Source organism: Glandiceps talaboti, chromosome 1, assembly GCF_964340395.1.
Source record: "Glandiceps talaboti chromosome 1, keGlaTala1.1, whole genome shotgun sequence".
In the NCBI taxonomy this organism is placed as follows: domain Eukaryota; kingdom Metazoa; phylum Hemichordata; class Enteropneusta; family Spengelidae; genus Glandiceps; species Glandiceps talaboti.
This window is the reverse complement of record NC_135549.1, coordinates 27,809,881-27,826,239: the sequence shown is the minus strand read 5'-3', so window position 1 is coordinate 27,826,239 and position 16,359 is coordinate 27,809,881. Positions and strand designations below refer to the sequence as shown.

General features: G+C 33.2%; 1 protein-coding gene across 1 annotated transcript in view; it reads right to left on the bottom strand.

Moving 5' to 3' along the window:
• The window catches only part of LOC144450237 (muscle calcium channel subunit alpha-1-like), a 158,774-nt gene that overhangs the window by 62,232 nt on the left and 80,183 nt on the right, over window positions 1–16,359 (bottom strand). Inside the window, exons 4-6 of the mRNA XM_078140868.1 lie at window positions 9,378–9,517; window positions 5,125–5,237; window positions 2,078–2,230 (exon numbers count right to left, since the gene is read on the bottom strand). Of these exons, the coding sequence (XP_077996994.1) occupies window positions 2,078–2,230; window positions 5,125–5,237; window positions 9,378–9,517 (406 nt within the window). The remainder of the gene's footprint in view (window positions 1–2,077; window positions 2,231–5,124; window positions 5,238–9,377; window positions 9,518–16,359) is intronic.

Sequence of the window (16,359 nt, the reverse complement as noted above, 5' to 3'; positions counted from 1 at the left end):
CCATCCATATGGCCATGTTTTTTTAAATGGACTGTAGTCGTATTTTTTTAAAAATAGACTGTAGTCATATTATTTTTTTTTAAATGCTTGCAAATATTTCCCCCTTTAAAAAAATCTGTAACATAACTTTATCAGTGATTTAAGACTTAAAACAAAACTTGGTGTTATTATTGATACTAAATATACCTAAAACTGAACTTTGCTCTCATTTTTTACCCCATTTCATTTCCATAGAATAACCAATTTAGCACAGGATGAAGTCTCAATCTGAGATGCAAATCACCAGAGTGTGGTCACTAAAGATGAAAATGCAGTTCTCAGCAAAACTGGATGAATATTGTACACTTTTCAGACTAATTTCACACCTTACTGGGTATGCTGCCATGCATGAAAACAATATTGTACAGACCGCAGTGGGAGAATCTACTTTCTTTTCCAACAGACATGCTTGCTGTCTATCCAATTTCTACTATATTGGCATGCTATGTGGTTTTGAAATTTCTGTTGTACAACACTTAATTTCAATAACTTTTTTCAATTATTATCATATTCTGTGGTCATTTTTCAATTCTTCAATAGCCGACATCAGACCATTGATGAACTGAACCTGTTACAAACAGGGAAAGTAAACAACAGAATTGAATTAATAACTCATGGCATGTTGAAGTACAGAGACTTGTATTACATTCCATCATTTGATGAAAGAACAGTTTTATGGCCACTTTACATAATAGTTCGCATTCATGACAAGCAAAGTTCCAGTTCCCCTTACATTTCATGTACACACAAAGAGACCATAAAACTGTTCTTATCAAACTATGGTGTGTAATACAAGTCTCTACTGTTCCAACATGCTGAGCCAAGTGTTATTAATCCAGTTCATTTGTTTACTTTCCCAGTTTGTAACCCATTCCGTTTGTCCACAATCTGATGTAGGCAGTTGTATCTAAGTTTTTCCATCCTATCAGGACATGTTCCTTTTCTTTCCTATTTATACTTAATATTGGTTTTGAAATTTCACCACCAAAAACCTTTACTTAATTACTAAGTTTATTCCACAATTATCTTGTGGTCCTTCTTTTCAATTTTATGTGTCTTTCCAGCATATTCAGAGATCAAAAATTTTGCACAACACAAAAATTAATTCATGAAATATATATGATGTGAATTTATAATGCACCTTTACTCCTGAGAGCGCAAGGTGCTCACAACTACATAACAACAATTAAAGTCCGACTTGGGTCTCAATATGAAAATGTGCCAAATACTGACTAGAAATGTTTAAGTGGCCATATGGATGAGGATTGGGTATTTATTTTGGAGTTTTAATTTATATTACAATTTTATCATGGCTTCCTACTTGAAAAATCAGTGTGAAACAACATATGCCAAATCCTTGAATGTGTAAAATGTTCATTATTGTCTGTACAATAATAAACTTTTTACACATTTTGTTTTAGTTTTTTGCAATGTATTGAGTTACGAGCACAAACTTGGTCACTGTTGTTTCACAGTGATTTTTTCAAGTACTGTAGGATGCGAAGGTAAAATTGTATTATAAATTAAAACGCCAAAATAAATACCCAATCCTCATCCATATGGCCACTTTACGTGTCTTCAAGTTGCTAAATAAACATCTCAATGATATTCTTGGTGTGCAAATAATGCTTAATAAAACTAACTGTACTATATAAATAACAAAAGTCAATTTCTATCCACGAAATATACGCAATCAATCTCCTTTAAAGTGGCAATATATGGATACAGAAATGGGTATTTATTTTTTGGAATTTTAATAATGAAACAACTATAGTATGTTTATCAACTTGAAAAAAAACTGTGTGAAGTACACAGAGCAAATCTGTGTTTGTAACTCAGTAACTGTAAAAATTAAACAAATATAGAAGAAAAAAGTTGCTATGATCATACATAGAAAAAGTTATTTGCAAACAAATTAGGTAAACACATTAAATCACTTGTAAACATATATAAACAAAAGTAATCAAACTATACAAAATACTCGTTTCTCATCAATTTTACAAGTATATACCTTTGAAGTATAAACTGCAGCACTTACCTGTTTCATTATGAAAGCATGTTTTATGCATTTTCCCTGAGAACAGTTCTAGGCCAATAATTGCGTAGATCATTATAACAAAGATAACTAAAAGGGCGATATGTAATAGTGGCACCATTGCCCTCAGAATGGAATTTAACACTACTTGTAAACCTGTTGATGGAGAATGATAAATATTAAACATATCTCTATAAAAAAAATTCACTTTACAAAACAGACCAGATACTGACCACTTTTTGCTGTTCCTGCAATGCTACACTCAGACCTCATGTTTAAAGATGGTGTGATTTTTGAATGACTATATTTTGCTTTTCGCCATAGAAAGTTAAATCAAATCTTGCACGAAAATTAGTCAGTCACATTTTTTTTTAATTTGTGTTTTACATGAGCTTGAGACATTCACAAGTACAGCAATATTTTTGAGTGTTGGTCAACATCTGTTCATATTTCGCTCTTAGACACAGCATTCACTTTCACCACATCACTAACACGACACTCCATTATTTTAAACTCCACTGCAAAATTGTGTTACTTATCACTGTTATGCATGATGCAAAAAAAATACAAAATACACGATGCTGCATAATGATTTCTTTGTGTAGTCTGCACAAACTGGTAGAAGTGTGACTTTGAACATTTCGGACTCTTACTCATAATTTTACGTTTTGATATTTTTACATTTTACTGTACTTTTTATATCCAATCTGTAAAAACAAATCTCTTATTGGCCATAGTCATTAAATTTGTCTTGATCCGAAGCCATACTGCATTACTGGTTTATTATGTGGTCAATTTGTGTTTAACCTTTGACCTCTATGCTTTGCCCTTTGACCTCCTTTACCTAACAATATGCAAAGATGTGATTTCTAAACTACAAAACATGATAGACAGTATACATTCGACATTGACTTCTTTTTTGAGTTCTCAAGTTTTCTTTGTAAGTTCCCCAAAAATGTTTGTTCTTGTATTACTATCATAATAAAGTCCCTCTATGAAATAAGTCACACTTCCATCAACTAGCACATGAGTATGTTGATCCCAAACTGTAATATACATCTTGACTTGGCTTTATATAAAATTATATATATATAAACAAAATTCCACGACCCAAATTTATTGATCATGTATACCAGCTATTGTTCCAAGCAGTGAAATTATAAAAAAAAAAATACACTGGGTTTAATTTCTTTCTTAATTTCTGTCTCATAAATATAAACAAATATTCAAAAAAAAATATTCCATACTTTAGAAAAACAGACTGTAAGTGTATTTACAAGATTCCAATGAAGCAGTCAACTTCTGAATAAAAGTTCTCATTCTTTTGACATAAAAGTAATACAACAAAAATTGTGAAATGAAAAATCAACAACAAAATATAATCAAAGCTTTTTGATTGAAAGATTGCAAAGATAGAAAGAAGTGCCAGATAACCATAACTGAATACAGGGACCATGACTGACAATTCTCAGTCAAAGATCTGTACTCTTTCATACAAAGAGAGAGAGAGTGTGCATTTACAGAGGGGTGTTACTGCTATCTCCTGACAGTTTGCAGCATCCTTTTTCTTTTTTTCTCTAATCTGATCTTTTACATCGTAATATTGGATAAACTTGGACATGGGTTATATTTTTTGCTACTTGGAAGCTGGTAACACATTCTGGAGTCCATTCCAGTATTAGTCAAGGTCAAACTCAAGGTCATAATATTAATGGGTCACAGTGCATCATCTTTAATAAATTACATATCTACAACACATACCCCATTCTAATTCTTAAGATATCTCCTAGCATGCATTATCAGTTCCTTCTATATATGTGTAATCTGGTTTTCTACCATCATGCATTGCAGTACCTGCTATAGGACAAGGGTGGCAATTGGCACACCGGCATGGATTCATCGATGAAGAGTTTACACCACTGTTTAACAATTTATGCACAGATTCAGCTGTAATATTATAGGGACAGCCCTTTTCAGGTTATGAGTTAATTGCGTACTTTTTTACATGCCAGTATATTTGAACTAGCGTCATCTACATGCGGTTGAACAAAGACTCGTTAACATTTTTTTTTGTGTGTGTGTTTTGTCTTCTTTTTTTTTTTAGTTGTTAATCCATTTGCATCCCCGAGAAAAGTCTTCACTGGTCTATTCAACTCATCTCATTAAGATAATGTACAATGCATTACAGTATGTTTTCAACTAAACCCCCCGGTCCCCATCCATCAAATCAGTTACTTGACTTCACTATTGGACGCATAAACCAACACTTGGGCTTGCATGAATCTCTCAGGAATCACAGTACGCGAGCATGTGTGTGTGTGTGTCTCACATTATTCGCTCAGCACACCACATGTGGTCATATTTTCTCCACAGCGTCAAGTTACTTAACTTTGGTACACATGGGTTAAACCTCCCGTAATGATTATTTCTGGGGAAATTTTCGCACTGGTCTATTGATGGATAGCTAGTTATATAAAAGCCATCAATAAAGGTTTAAATAGTGCGGGCATGATACACTAATTTGACGAAAGCTACATTGTACATGGTTAGAAAACATTTTTTCCCAGAGATAATAAAAGCTCTGCACATGTATATCATGTTATATTATACAATTATTAATATTATTAAACCCTTCTGGAAGGCCAATTGTATGTTTCATCTTTGGATACCTAACAGTCACATCTGATGGCCTAGACAAATTACACAAAGATTGATCTCAAAGGTCTGCAAATATACTGCGAGGTGAAATGCTTGTTACAATCATTGTCAAAACCTGATCATTTTCAATTCTTGAAATTAGCAAACCATTTTTTTTTTAATTTGGACAGTGTTGTAAAACCTCAAAGACGAAGACATTTAGGATAAAAATAGGAAGAAACACAAGTTGAGAACAATGTTGGGTAAGGTGAGCGGTCATGGCACATGCGCTGTTAAATTTTTAGCAAGCAATTATAGGCACAGCAGCATTTAATCAATTCCCAGAAGTTTGCTTGCAGGCTTGGAAAAAGTACGATGCTGGTGATGGAGCATGAGGATGTCAGTTTACTTACTGGGAACACCCGAGACCAAGCGTAATGGTCTGAGTACACGGAAAGCTCTCAAGGCCTTCACATCAAAGTCTTGTGTGGCCAAGTTTGCTTTACTTAAACCTTCACTTAATATTCTGTGGGTAAAGAAAAAGGGGAAATCAAACATAGGAGAAATGCACACTCAGATACCAACATAAAGTGACATGTGACTTACTCGGCACGCCCGTAATTAGTCGCAGCGGTCTCAGTACACGGAAGGCCCTAAGAGCTTTTATATCAAAACCGTTCTGCTCCAAGTGAAAAAATTCTAAAACAAATGTTATGAATCTGCAAGGCAAAACGTCATGGTATTAGTACACACACTATAAAACACAAAACGTAAGATTACACACACACAAAAAGAATTCTTATCTTAAGATAAAAAATGAGGGGAAAAAATATTTACAAAAGTATATAGAAAGTGTATAGTAACCTTCTTATTACAAATAAGCATATTTTGGAAAAATTCCACTCAAATATGCCGAATAAAAAATATTACTTTTAACAAAATACCTTTCCAAAAACACATTATTTAAAAAAAAAAAGACATCAAAAACTGCATGGATTGTAAAGAAAACATGAAGTACATTGCAGTTAACAAACATCATACCATATCGGAAAACTTACATATTTTGATTTCGTCAAGATTTTTATGTAAAATGTTAGTGAGGTTATGGTTCAAGATTTTAAGAATTGACTGATATTTTGCTATTAACAAGATCAGTAAAAAAAAAAGGTGCAAAAAATTATGTTATGTGATAGTTTTAACACTAAAATTAAAAAAAAATTATATTTAAATATTAATAAGAAATCTCAACATTATGTCATGTTGTGCAAATTTTTTTAGGTCATGCAAAGCCTTCATGTCATGCAGTTACAATTTGTCAGTACAGGAAGATATTTGTCGGCTTCAAATACATTTGTACATCTACGTTTTTGCCAAATATGTTTGAGGAATTTTTATTTTAATCTGAAAACTTGCAGATTCAAAGACTTTGTCTATTTTGTAAGTAGGCCAATAAAATTGAGTTGGAATAGCAAAAGAAGACTCGAAAACCAAAATATATTGTGAAAGTGGGCTGACATATCAAAAGACCGCTTTCTCATAATACAGTACATGCCGATTGCATACAAACTTCAGCTCTCACTAAACACTACCTTGCTTATAGAGTTTACGAACACAGAAATTCCTATTGTACGAAATGTCGATTTTAAATATGGCACTTGAACTCAATATTCGTCAGTGATTGGTTACCGTTCCTTTATACGCAAGACAGTCTGGCTGTTCTATCTATTATGAAGCATCCACCAGCCATGTTTGGCATACATGTACATACCGGTACAATACACATTACATATATACATGTACACATACACATGCAAGTACATGATTGTACATGATTTTTCGCAGCACTGTAGTCAGGTCAACACATGGTACAGCAAGAATAGTGTTGCACAATGTACAATGTCGTAGCTGGCAATGCGACTGTTGGGTGAATTGGCTTGAGCAGCACAATTTTGTAATTTGCATTTCGCGCCGATCGCAATAATCAGTTCAGACGTTACCCAAACAATCACAAATGAGAACACAGTCTACAAGGGGTGTCAAACATTAAGCCAAATAGCCAAACATTACTTTACACCTTGTGTCTCAGTCGAAGGATTATTGCTGATAAAATGTGTTACAATAAACTTATGAACATTCATAGTGGTGGACTAGAATAGCAATTCTATTGTCTAAAATTGGTATTCCAGTCCACGTTAATGTGTGGGCACATGCTCACATTTGGATCATTTGAGGTAAATTAGCTGAGGTCATTGTCTCATGATGGATACATAACACATTATAAACATTCATTCCTTCCTTGCTGAAGCAATTAAACATAATCAGGTGCAAGCGGAAAGGATAAAATTCCTTGATGTAACTGATTGTTAAAGGGGCACAAGCTGAGTTTATACGTATTTGGGCGTAGATTTTGTTGCGTATTTAAAAGGTACTTGCAGTATTGTACTTACTGCAGCATATTTAACCACCACACACAATTGACTGAAACCAAACCTGGTTTCAAGATAGACATATAACTCATAAACAATCCGATGGCATAATGTACCATATGTATTAAAAAATGTTTAGGAAATCCCTACTAAGCAATCAATGTTTCTAACAATACCAGAAGACAATCATAATCTTACGTCATCAGATTGTTTATGAGTTACATGTATATCTTAACACCCGGTTTGATTTCAGTAAATTGAGAGTGGTGGTTAAGTACATGTATGTACTTCATGCATCAATATTACATTATACTGGAATGTGGTTTTATATATTAAGTATATTCACTTACATAAAAGTGAAAGTACAAAGTTTATAAACCCCACTTGTGCTACTTTAACTACAACAGAAACCATTAAATATCTTATTATATAGCAATCAGACGTCATATCATATCATACAGCCATCGTCATTCATCGTGCATCATCCATTAAAAATACACAGTAAAATTCTTTCATTTAGTTCATCGATAACCTCAGTCACTAAAAATGACATTCTTTTATCCAGTCCATTACAAACATCCCAACAATCACAAATCAACATAAATAGTATTTTTCAATCAAGCCCAACTCAATCTCCAAGCACTGAAGAGTCACCCGAGGTGACATTCTTTACCCCGGTCAATCTCATTCTGTCAACCACCCACCTAAATCATATCAACAATGAAAATCAACTAAAATAGTATTCTTTCATCCTGCCTATCTGAAATATTTCAATGATGAAAAATCAACTAAAATACCATTCTTTCATCCAGCCCATCCAATAACTTTTGAACAGTGTTAACAAAAGACAACAAAAATACTTTTTTTCATCTAGCCTGAAATATTTAAACATTTGAAAAGTCAACTAAAAAAGATACAATTGTTTTGTCCAACTCATCCCATAACTTTTGCACAATGTTAAGATAACCAAAATAGTATTTTTCATCTTTCATTTTTTCATCTTTTTTTCATGAAAAGTAAACGAATGTAATATTCTTTCATCTAGCCCGTCTGTTACATTTAAACAATGAAAAGTCAACTAATATATAACATTGTTATACATACTCCATCCAGAACATTTCAAAAGACACCATTTTACCACATTTGATCACATTGCTAAAAAGGAAATTCACCTATTTGGTTCAAAACAAATCAGCGAGTGATGACTGAGAAACGACCATGAGAAACGAGCATGGTGGCAGGATAGTCCCATGCACACAGACACGCAGACACACACAGACATGCACGCACACATTTATAATACACATAACATTTGCACATGGATGAAACACCTTTTCTTTAACCCATTTTGGATGTGCCCATGAGGATAATGAATTACATGTAAATTACATACAATGAATTATATCATAATCAATGTTTGTTGGACATGTACATACTAGTTTGTACATATCTAGAGAGGAGGATCACACTTTGTATTCTGCCCACTTACATATCTACAAATGTACAAAGCAGCTCTTCACAATATCTTTTACACATTTGAGATGGGGGGGGGGGGGGGAGAAGAGCTATTGTACATGTACATCACTTCACATCATACATGTGTATATCATTATGATATAGGGCATCTCATATCATATCATAGATGACATCTCATTATCATATCTACATGTATCATATATTATATCATACCTATCATATACATGTATCATATCATATCATACCATATCACATGTAATATCAGCGTTGCTACCTTTTTCAAAGCATATACATTGTATCATATACCACAGCACTGCATATGGGTTATTATGTTGTACATGTATATCACATACATATATCGTATTGTATTGTATTGTATTGTATTGTATCATATTGTAACGTATTGTATCATATCACATCACATTGTATGCTATCATATTGTATTGTATCATATGCCATAATGTCCCATCACTTCACACTACATTTGTACATTATAACATCCCATCACATACATGTACATTATACAAGTACACTGTTCAAATCACAATATATATCTATAATACATAATACTATATGATTGGTTATGAATTAATAATTAGCATTGAACAAGTTTATGATATTTTGTGATTAATAAGTTGATTAATAAGTTATCTGAGATTCATAAGATATAAGACAGAAGTTCAAGAAGATATATTAAATCTGTGAAGTCTACATGTATGATTCAATATTAAACTCTGAGTCAAACAAAGAAAAGAATGTCTTACCCTATAACGACAATTATAAAATCTAGAATATTCCATGCATTCCGAAGGTATGCACCACTGTGAAGGAGAAACCCATATGCAAGAATTTTCAAAATTGATTCTAATGTAAATATTACAAGGAAGGCATACTCCACGGATTCCTGTAACATAAACAAACAAAACACAACATTATTAGTACAAGGATACAATAAACCATGTTTATGGATAGAGGTGGTGGAACCTTCTAGTAATGGTAGAGTGGGGCAGCAGTATATCGGTATATAAAATGATAAATATCATAAATTTGGTTAGGAAATATATTCACAATAACCTTGGGAACTTATATTTTAAACTGTTACAGAGTTTCGTCATTTTGGTGAGAAAGAATTTAAAAATACAAATGTAGCTGGGGAACTCAGCTAGATTTTTCATCCTTAAATTACCATCGTTCTAAAAAAACCTCCGCAAGTACACCAGGTATTCCACTTGAAATATCATCAATATCTGAAGACACTTCAATTTTCAAATGTTATACTAAAGCAAGTATCATACCAGGAACCATGCATTTTAAAAATTTATCAAGATTTATTTTGAAATTCTGTTAAAATTTATATGTGTGCATGAATATAAATGGAGGCAGGGAGTACTGAACAATAATACGTTTTTTACAGTATTTGAGATGACCTAATTACATACTGCAATGCAATGTACATGTTTGGGTTTGTGGCTGAATACTAGCCAAGCAAAACAAAAGTTTTTTTTTATTTTTGAAAATGAAACAGCATTTTTAACCACTTTCAAGTGTTCAATGTAAAGTTCAAAATAGTGACGAGACATCACCTAGCTTATTCATTGTTTGTGTATAAATTGTAACTCCTCATTGCAACTGACACAGTCCTTTCAACGAGTTTAAAGATGTCATCCCTGAAGTGACGACTATTAGACTTTACGCCCTCTTGTGGACAAATAGGAGAGAGAAAGTTTCAGAAACAGACTAAATGTACAGTGGTACACAGAAAATTATGAACATTATTGACCAGATACTTTCTTTAAATCCAAGGTGCTAAACCACCAAATGACCCTAAGTTCATGGACATGTACGGTAACTCTGCATGTATGCCTATATATCTCTCATGTCCATCAGACACATCTTTCCCTTTTACAAGTCATCTGTACTCTGCCTCGACATAGATTGACAGCACATGCTTCTGTAGATATACATGTATGTGGATTCAGATGACACAGAGCAGTATCTATGTATGCATCTGTCATGTCAATCAGACACACCGTCTTTCCCTTTTACAAGTTATCTGTTGTACTTTGCAATGACATACAGATTGACAGCACACACACCAATGATCATTTGCTGTGTAAATCCACAGAATCTTCCTTGTAACGTCTGGCAATGTGTATCTACCACAAAAGCTTTCAGGAACTGAGTCAGTTGACTGTAATATCCTCATAAGGACATAACAATACTCTTTTAAGACTGTTCTAAAAACATGAGGTTGGCATAGATACGAAAAAATATCGATAATGATTGCACCTACACTGGACTGCATTACCTATTTATTCAACTACAAAAATGCACACCCTTTACCTGTTCTACACAAACGCTGGTGACAGCCAGGATATTAACCAAGTTATCTTTCAAACATCCCTTTCATGAGAATTCAATACTGAATAATTGTCTGGGGTGTCCTTTTCATAGAGAAATGATAAATGTCCACATGTACTATGCAAAACACATTCATTATGAAATGTGTACGTCTTGCTTCAATATATAGACGCCAACATAAAACCATGGCAACAAATTACTTCAATCTTTTGAGAATTCATTTTATTGCTGTTTCCTACAAGATCAGTCAGTCTTTACAGTAGAAGCTGTCTTCCTAACAGTTTCATCAATATGAAATAGACTGTTTGTCTTTACTTTCAAAATGTGAAATAGTTTGTCTTGTTATTCAGTTGTCACATTCCTCACACACATTTCATTATAACATCAGCGTTTGCTGATGTAACAACTACTGGTGAATTATCTGGGTTTTTTACTAGGCTCTACCTCACCCTCACCCCCCACCCACCCACCCACCCACACACACGCACACTCGCGCGCACGCCCAAAGTATAGTACAAGGTATTGAAATCTATGCAAACTTTACCAGTAACCAGCACCCCTCCATATACATTTATACCATGTGTAATTTGAGTGTGCTAAACAACCTTTTGACCATTTCAACTTGACCTACAACTATAAATGACCTTTTCTGACCTCATCAACCTAACCTACAACTTTACAGGACTGTTCACATCGGACCTCAACAATCTGACCTAAGTGTATAAAATGTACAACTGTAAAGTAACAGGCAACCTACACTGATAATTGTTTTACTTCATGAACATGACCAACATCATTTTAGCAGAATTGAGATAAAGGTGTGCTTACAAATACAACGATTTTCATCTACATGTATGTTGTGACTATATGTACAGTGACAATTAATATGCGCATAATTGAAAATCAAAATATTATCCCGGAATACTTTTGTCACATACAAGACATTATAAGTTACATGTATATCGTTGGATCATTTTTATCCCTTTCATACACACGTAAGAAACCACATCACATAAAAAGAAAACAAAGAAGGATAATTTTTGAACGAACAATTTTCTAATTCTAAGTTGTGATAATACCTACTGATTGTATTTCTTGCAGGATATAGGTACATGTTAGTCAGTACGGGTAAAATTTTACCAGCGTTCACTGACCACTTACTTTCAAGGTTCTAACAAGATGATATTGAAGGCATAGGAAATGAGTAATTTTATCAAACTTCCCCATTAATGTACATCTATACGTTTTCTTAATGCTCCCGAACTAACACTGATATATTCAAGACAAACTGAACATGAACAACCAAAGGATGAGAAAAAAGAAATTAAAATAACTTGTATTCAGAGTTGTAATTTATATCAACACTAGCAATTGTCAATTTTAAGATGTACAAAAACTTTAAAATCATGTCTTAAATTGTTATTGCTTCAAATTAAAGAAAATTTTAAGTTTCATTGATTAACAGTTTATTTACATGAAAAGTTAAATTAATATAATATTAAGTTGATTTTAAAATGTGTATGTAGTTGTATGCCCAATATAAAGCAGACTGTAGTCTACACATACAATTCACTCTTAATATCCACTTGTGACTGTGGCATTTGATAAACCATCAGTCTTAGTTGGAGCTAGTGAAGACATACAACGGTTGCATCTTATCTGAATGCAAGATTTGATTATTTAAAAACCATCTATTTGACTAGCCATCACTCTAGTGTCAGCTATGAGCTACATCAGTTAAAGTTAACCCAAATACCCACATACTTACATGTACATGTATGTACCATGATACTACGTTGGAAACTAAGCTGTACATCATTTTAATTTTAATACCCACATACTTACATGTACCTATCACATATGTGTAATGTCCTACTTTGGAAACTGAGCTACGTCATGTTTACCCAAATACCCACATGTACATGTACCTACCACATACTACTGTGGAAACTGATCTACATCATTTTTAACCCGATACCCACATACCTATACAGTACATGTGCAATGTACCAACCAGATACTACTATTTTGGAAAATGAGCTAAGTCATTTTCAACTCATCTATATGTACTTGCACACCTACATGTACTTACCACATACTATAGACACAAACTAAATAAACTATAGTTTATGGATGAGTAAGATTACACAAATGGGTAATAGCAGTGTCTTTGTTGTGCGGATAATGCAACTGCATGCATGTTATTAACTTGTAGATATGTGGTATGCATTCATTGTTGTCTATTCAGAAGCCTATATATATCATATGCACATACAATTGTATATTGAGTCAAGGTAGATATGACCAGCTTCAATATACACCTGGATTATGTAGTAGTGGAATTATCGCTATGTACACCATTGTGTTGTGACAACACAGGGGAGCAATGACTTCATCAAAACTGTGGGCTTATTGTGGTACCTCGGAATCAACAGGAAATAATCGGATTTAATAAACGTATCTAGTATGCTTACAAATGTTACAATGACAGTTTGGCTGAAAACGGCTTTTGTTACATGAATATAGTGATTGCAACTGATGTCGTGGTGTGGAGCTAGTCTGGTGTGCAAAAAGCAAAATAAAATAAATACCCAGACTAAGATCCCACCCCTTTTCCAATGACTTTTTGCCAGAAATATGGACTGGACTGACGTTGTGTTGAGAATGGTTGATTGGTAAAATTGTGTTTCCATGGCTTTTTTTTTTAAATAACAAAAATTTTGCCTAGAAATGTCATGAAAAAGTTTTAATTTTGATTTTTATTCATTAAATTCATATACAATCATTGCATTTCATGCTGTATATAAGGACAATTAAGTTTCAACTGATGTTATAATCAATTTTCAAGAAATATAAAAGAAATGTCATGATGCATTCAAATTTGATAAGGTTGTATGTAACTTGTAAGAAGTGAAATGTATTGTGCATAATTATGTTTTGACATACATGTACATACCGGGTATTTAACTTTGAATACTATTTGCGAAAAAAAAGACTGTGTATGACATCACATCTTCAACAATATCATGAAGAAATTTAACAAAACAATTGATATGATGTAATTCGACTGACTTACGTAAACAGAAGTGCAGACTCCACAAAGCCTGGAGATGTGTATGTGACAGCACTAACTGACATCTTGCAGGCAATTACATACTTGGAAATAACTGAATAACACATGAAATACTGTAATCAGTCAGTGTTATCAGTACTGTCCAAACTTGACAAAACCTGCAGTTGTGTCTGTTTAAACTAACACCTTGAAGGCTGTTATTAACATATGCAGCAATAGAGTGTAGCCAGGTACAATGAGCAGTCATGAATTAATTCAGACACTTCCTTTTAATATCTAAAATCAACATGCCAGAAGAACAAGTACCTAATTATAACCGAGGATAAAAATATTTTTGTAATATTTGTATAAAAATAGGTATAATCAATGTAGCGGACAGAGTCAAAAGAAGTTACAATTATATTGGCTTTAGAGTTGTTGTTGTACTGTAGGTATGACGTGGTTAGCCAACATTGACGTCAGACAGGGAGTCTTGTAGGTCAACAGCCTTTGTATTCTCTTTCCTCCTTGTCTGTACACAGACAACAATTCATCTAGTCCCTTATTCTTTATCCTGATTCAGACAAATTCTCTGCATTCAGAAATATGTCATTTCAATTAGACACTGTTTACTCTACAGGTTTAGATCTATAATTGCTGCCAAAATATGAAACCTGACCGGTCTCGGTTGTCATTTGATTCCTGTCAAATTGACATGTTACTATTCACAACTGCACGTACACATTCATTTGTCAACACAGTGTACAATAAATTGTGCTATCGTTGTAAAGTACATTCGTGTATGAAATTTTAAATCAAATTTTTTATGCATAGCAAAGGATGGTATCTCTCAATGCTAACAATATTGTAATTTTTTTTACCTTGGGAGAAATAATTTTCTGATATTAAAATATTGATGATGACTATTGTGTTACTGACAGAATTAATATACATTGTACTAAGATAGTAATAAAAATCATTTGTTGACCTCTCCATCTTCTTCCCAACATTTTGCTGTTGAATATGACTTATTGTAAAAATTACTGCTACCCCTCAGGCATTTAAATTTCTGATAAATGATCTGTATTTATTAATTTCTGATAAATCACCTGTATTATATATATACATACATATCTATTTACATACCTTCAATGCTCATCCCTTGAGCCTGATAAGTGATATGAGTTTTGCATACCAACTTTACAATGGCACTCAAAAGTACCTGGGCACATGAGCCAACATACAAATGTACAGTTATTGTTGCACCATCAAATTTAAACATATGGGGTTTCACAAATATACGGAAAAAAAATGTACATGTTCGCACACATCAAAACTATACAGCTGGCTAGCAGCCACTCTATTTGAGATATTGCAATCAAAAACTTTCCGAGTGAATCCACAGATTGATGTTACATTGAATTAAGGTCTTAAGAGATTGCGAGAATATGAAAGGCTGTATTTTGACTTATTTTAAAATCATATCATCATTATTTGAGACTTATAGCAGAATGGCAAATCCTAAATTTCTGACACCTCTTAAAAGATTTTCTCTGTGATTCCACACTTTGAATGCTGAGAGAAAGGTCTTTGAAAAGATCAGAGACTATCAAATGGCTAGCTGCGATGTTTTTAAAATCTCCTGGTACAATGTAGTTAATCTTGTTGTTTATTATATTAATACCGGTTCCTTAGACGTCATAATACATTGTTTCCATGTACATTTGTACCTTGTGCATTTGCAGCAGTCGAAAACACTTCACCTACCAGTATATCAAATTGACAACATTATGAGGTGTGAGGCTCTAGATGGATTACAGGCACTAACTGACGTCAAACATGACAAAGTATATTATACATATGAAATATCAAACGTAGTGAAATATGGAAAACAAAATGAAAGACTAGCAGTTGAGTACTCCATATATAATAAATGTGTCAGGATATTTTCAAGTCTAGCTATGTCTATGTATTACACTGTATCATCATCAAAAGCTATTTAAAGCATGCTTATATGTCTATTTTTAAACCTTGTAGTTGAAAATAGTTACATTACGTTAGTCATTAAGTATGTCCAGATGTATCGTTTCACACGCACTTGTTCTGGTGCATGTATACTTTTGTCAACAATCGTAAATTATCACACATTATATAGATCATGCTTAAAATAGATGTTTAAGATCAAAAATTTACTCTGGCCTCTGATTCACAGTTCTTCAGGTTTCTTCAAATACCAACTTCAAAAGTGTGTATAACTTTTTGTAATAAACAATATATGTATTTCTCATTAAGTATATCTACATACATATAGCGTAGGCGTGAAGAGTTGGGAT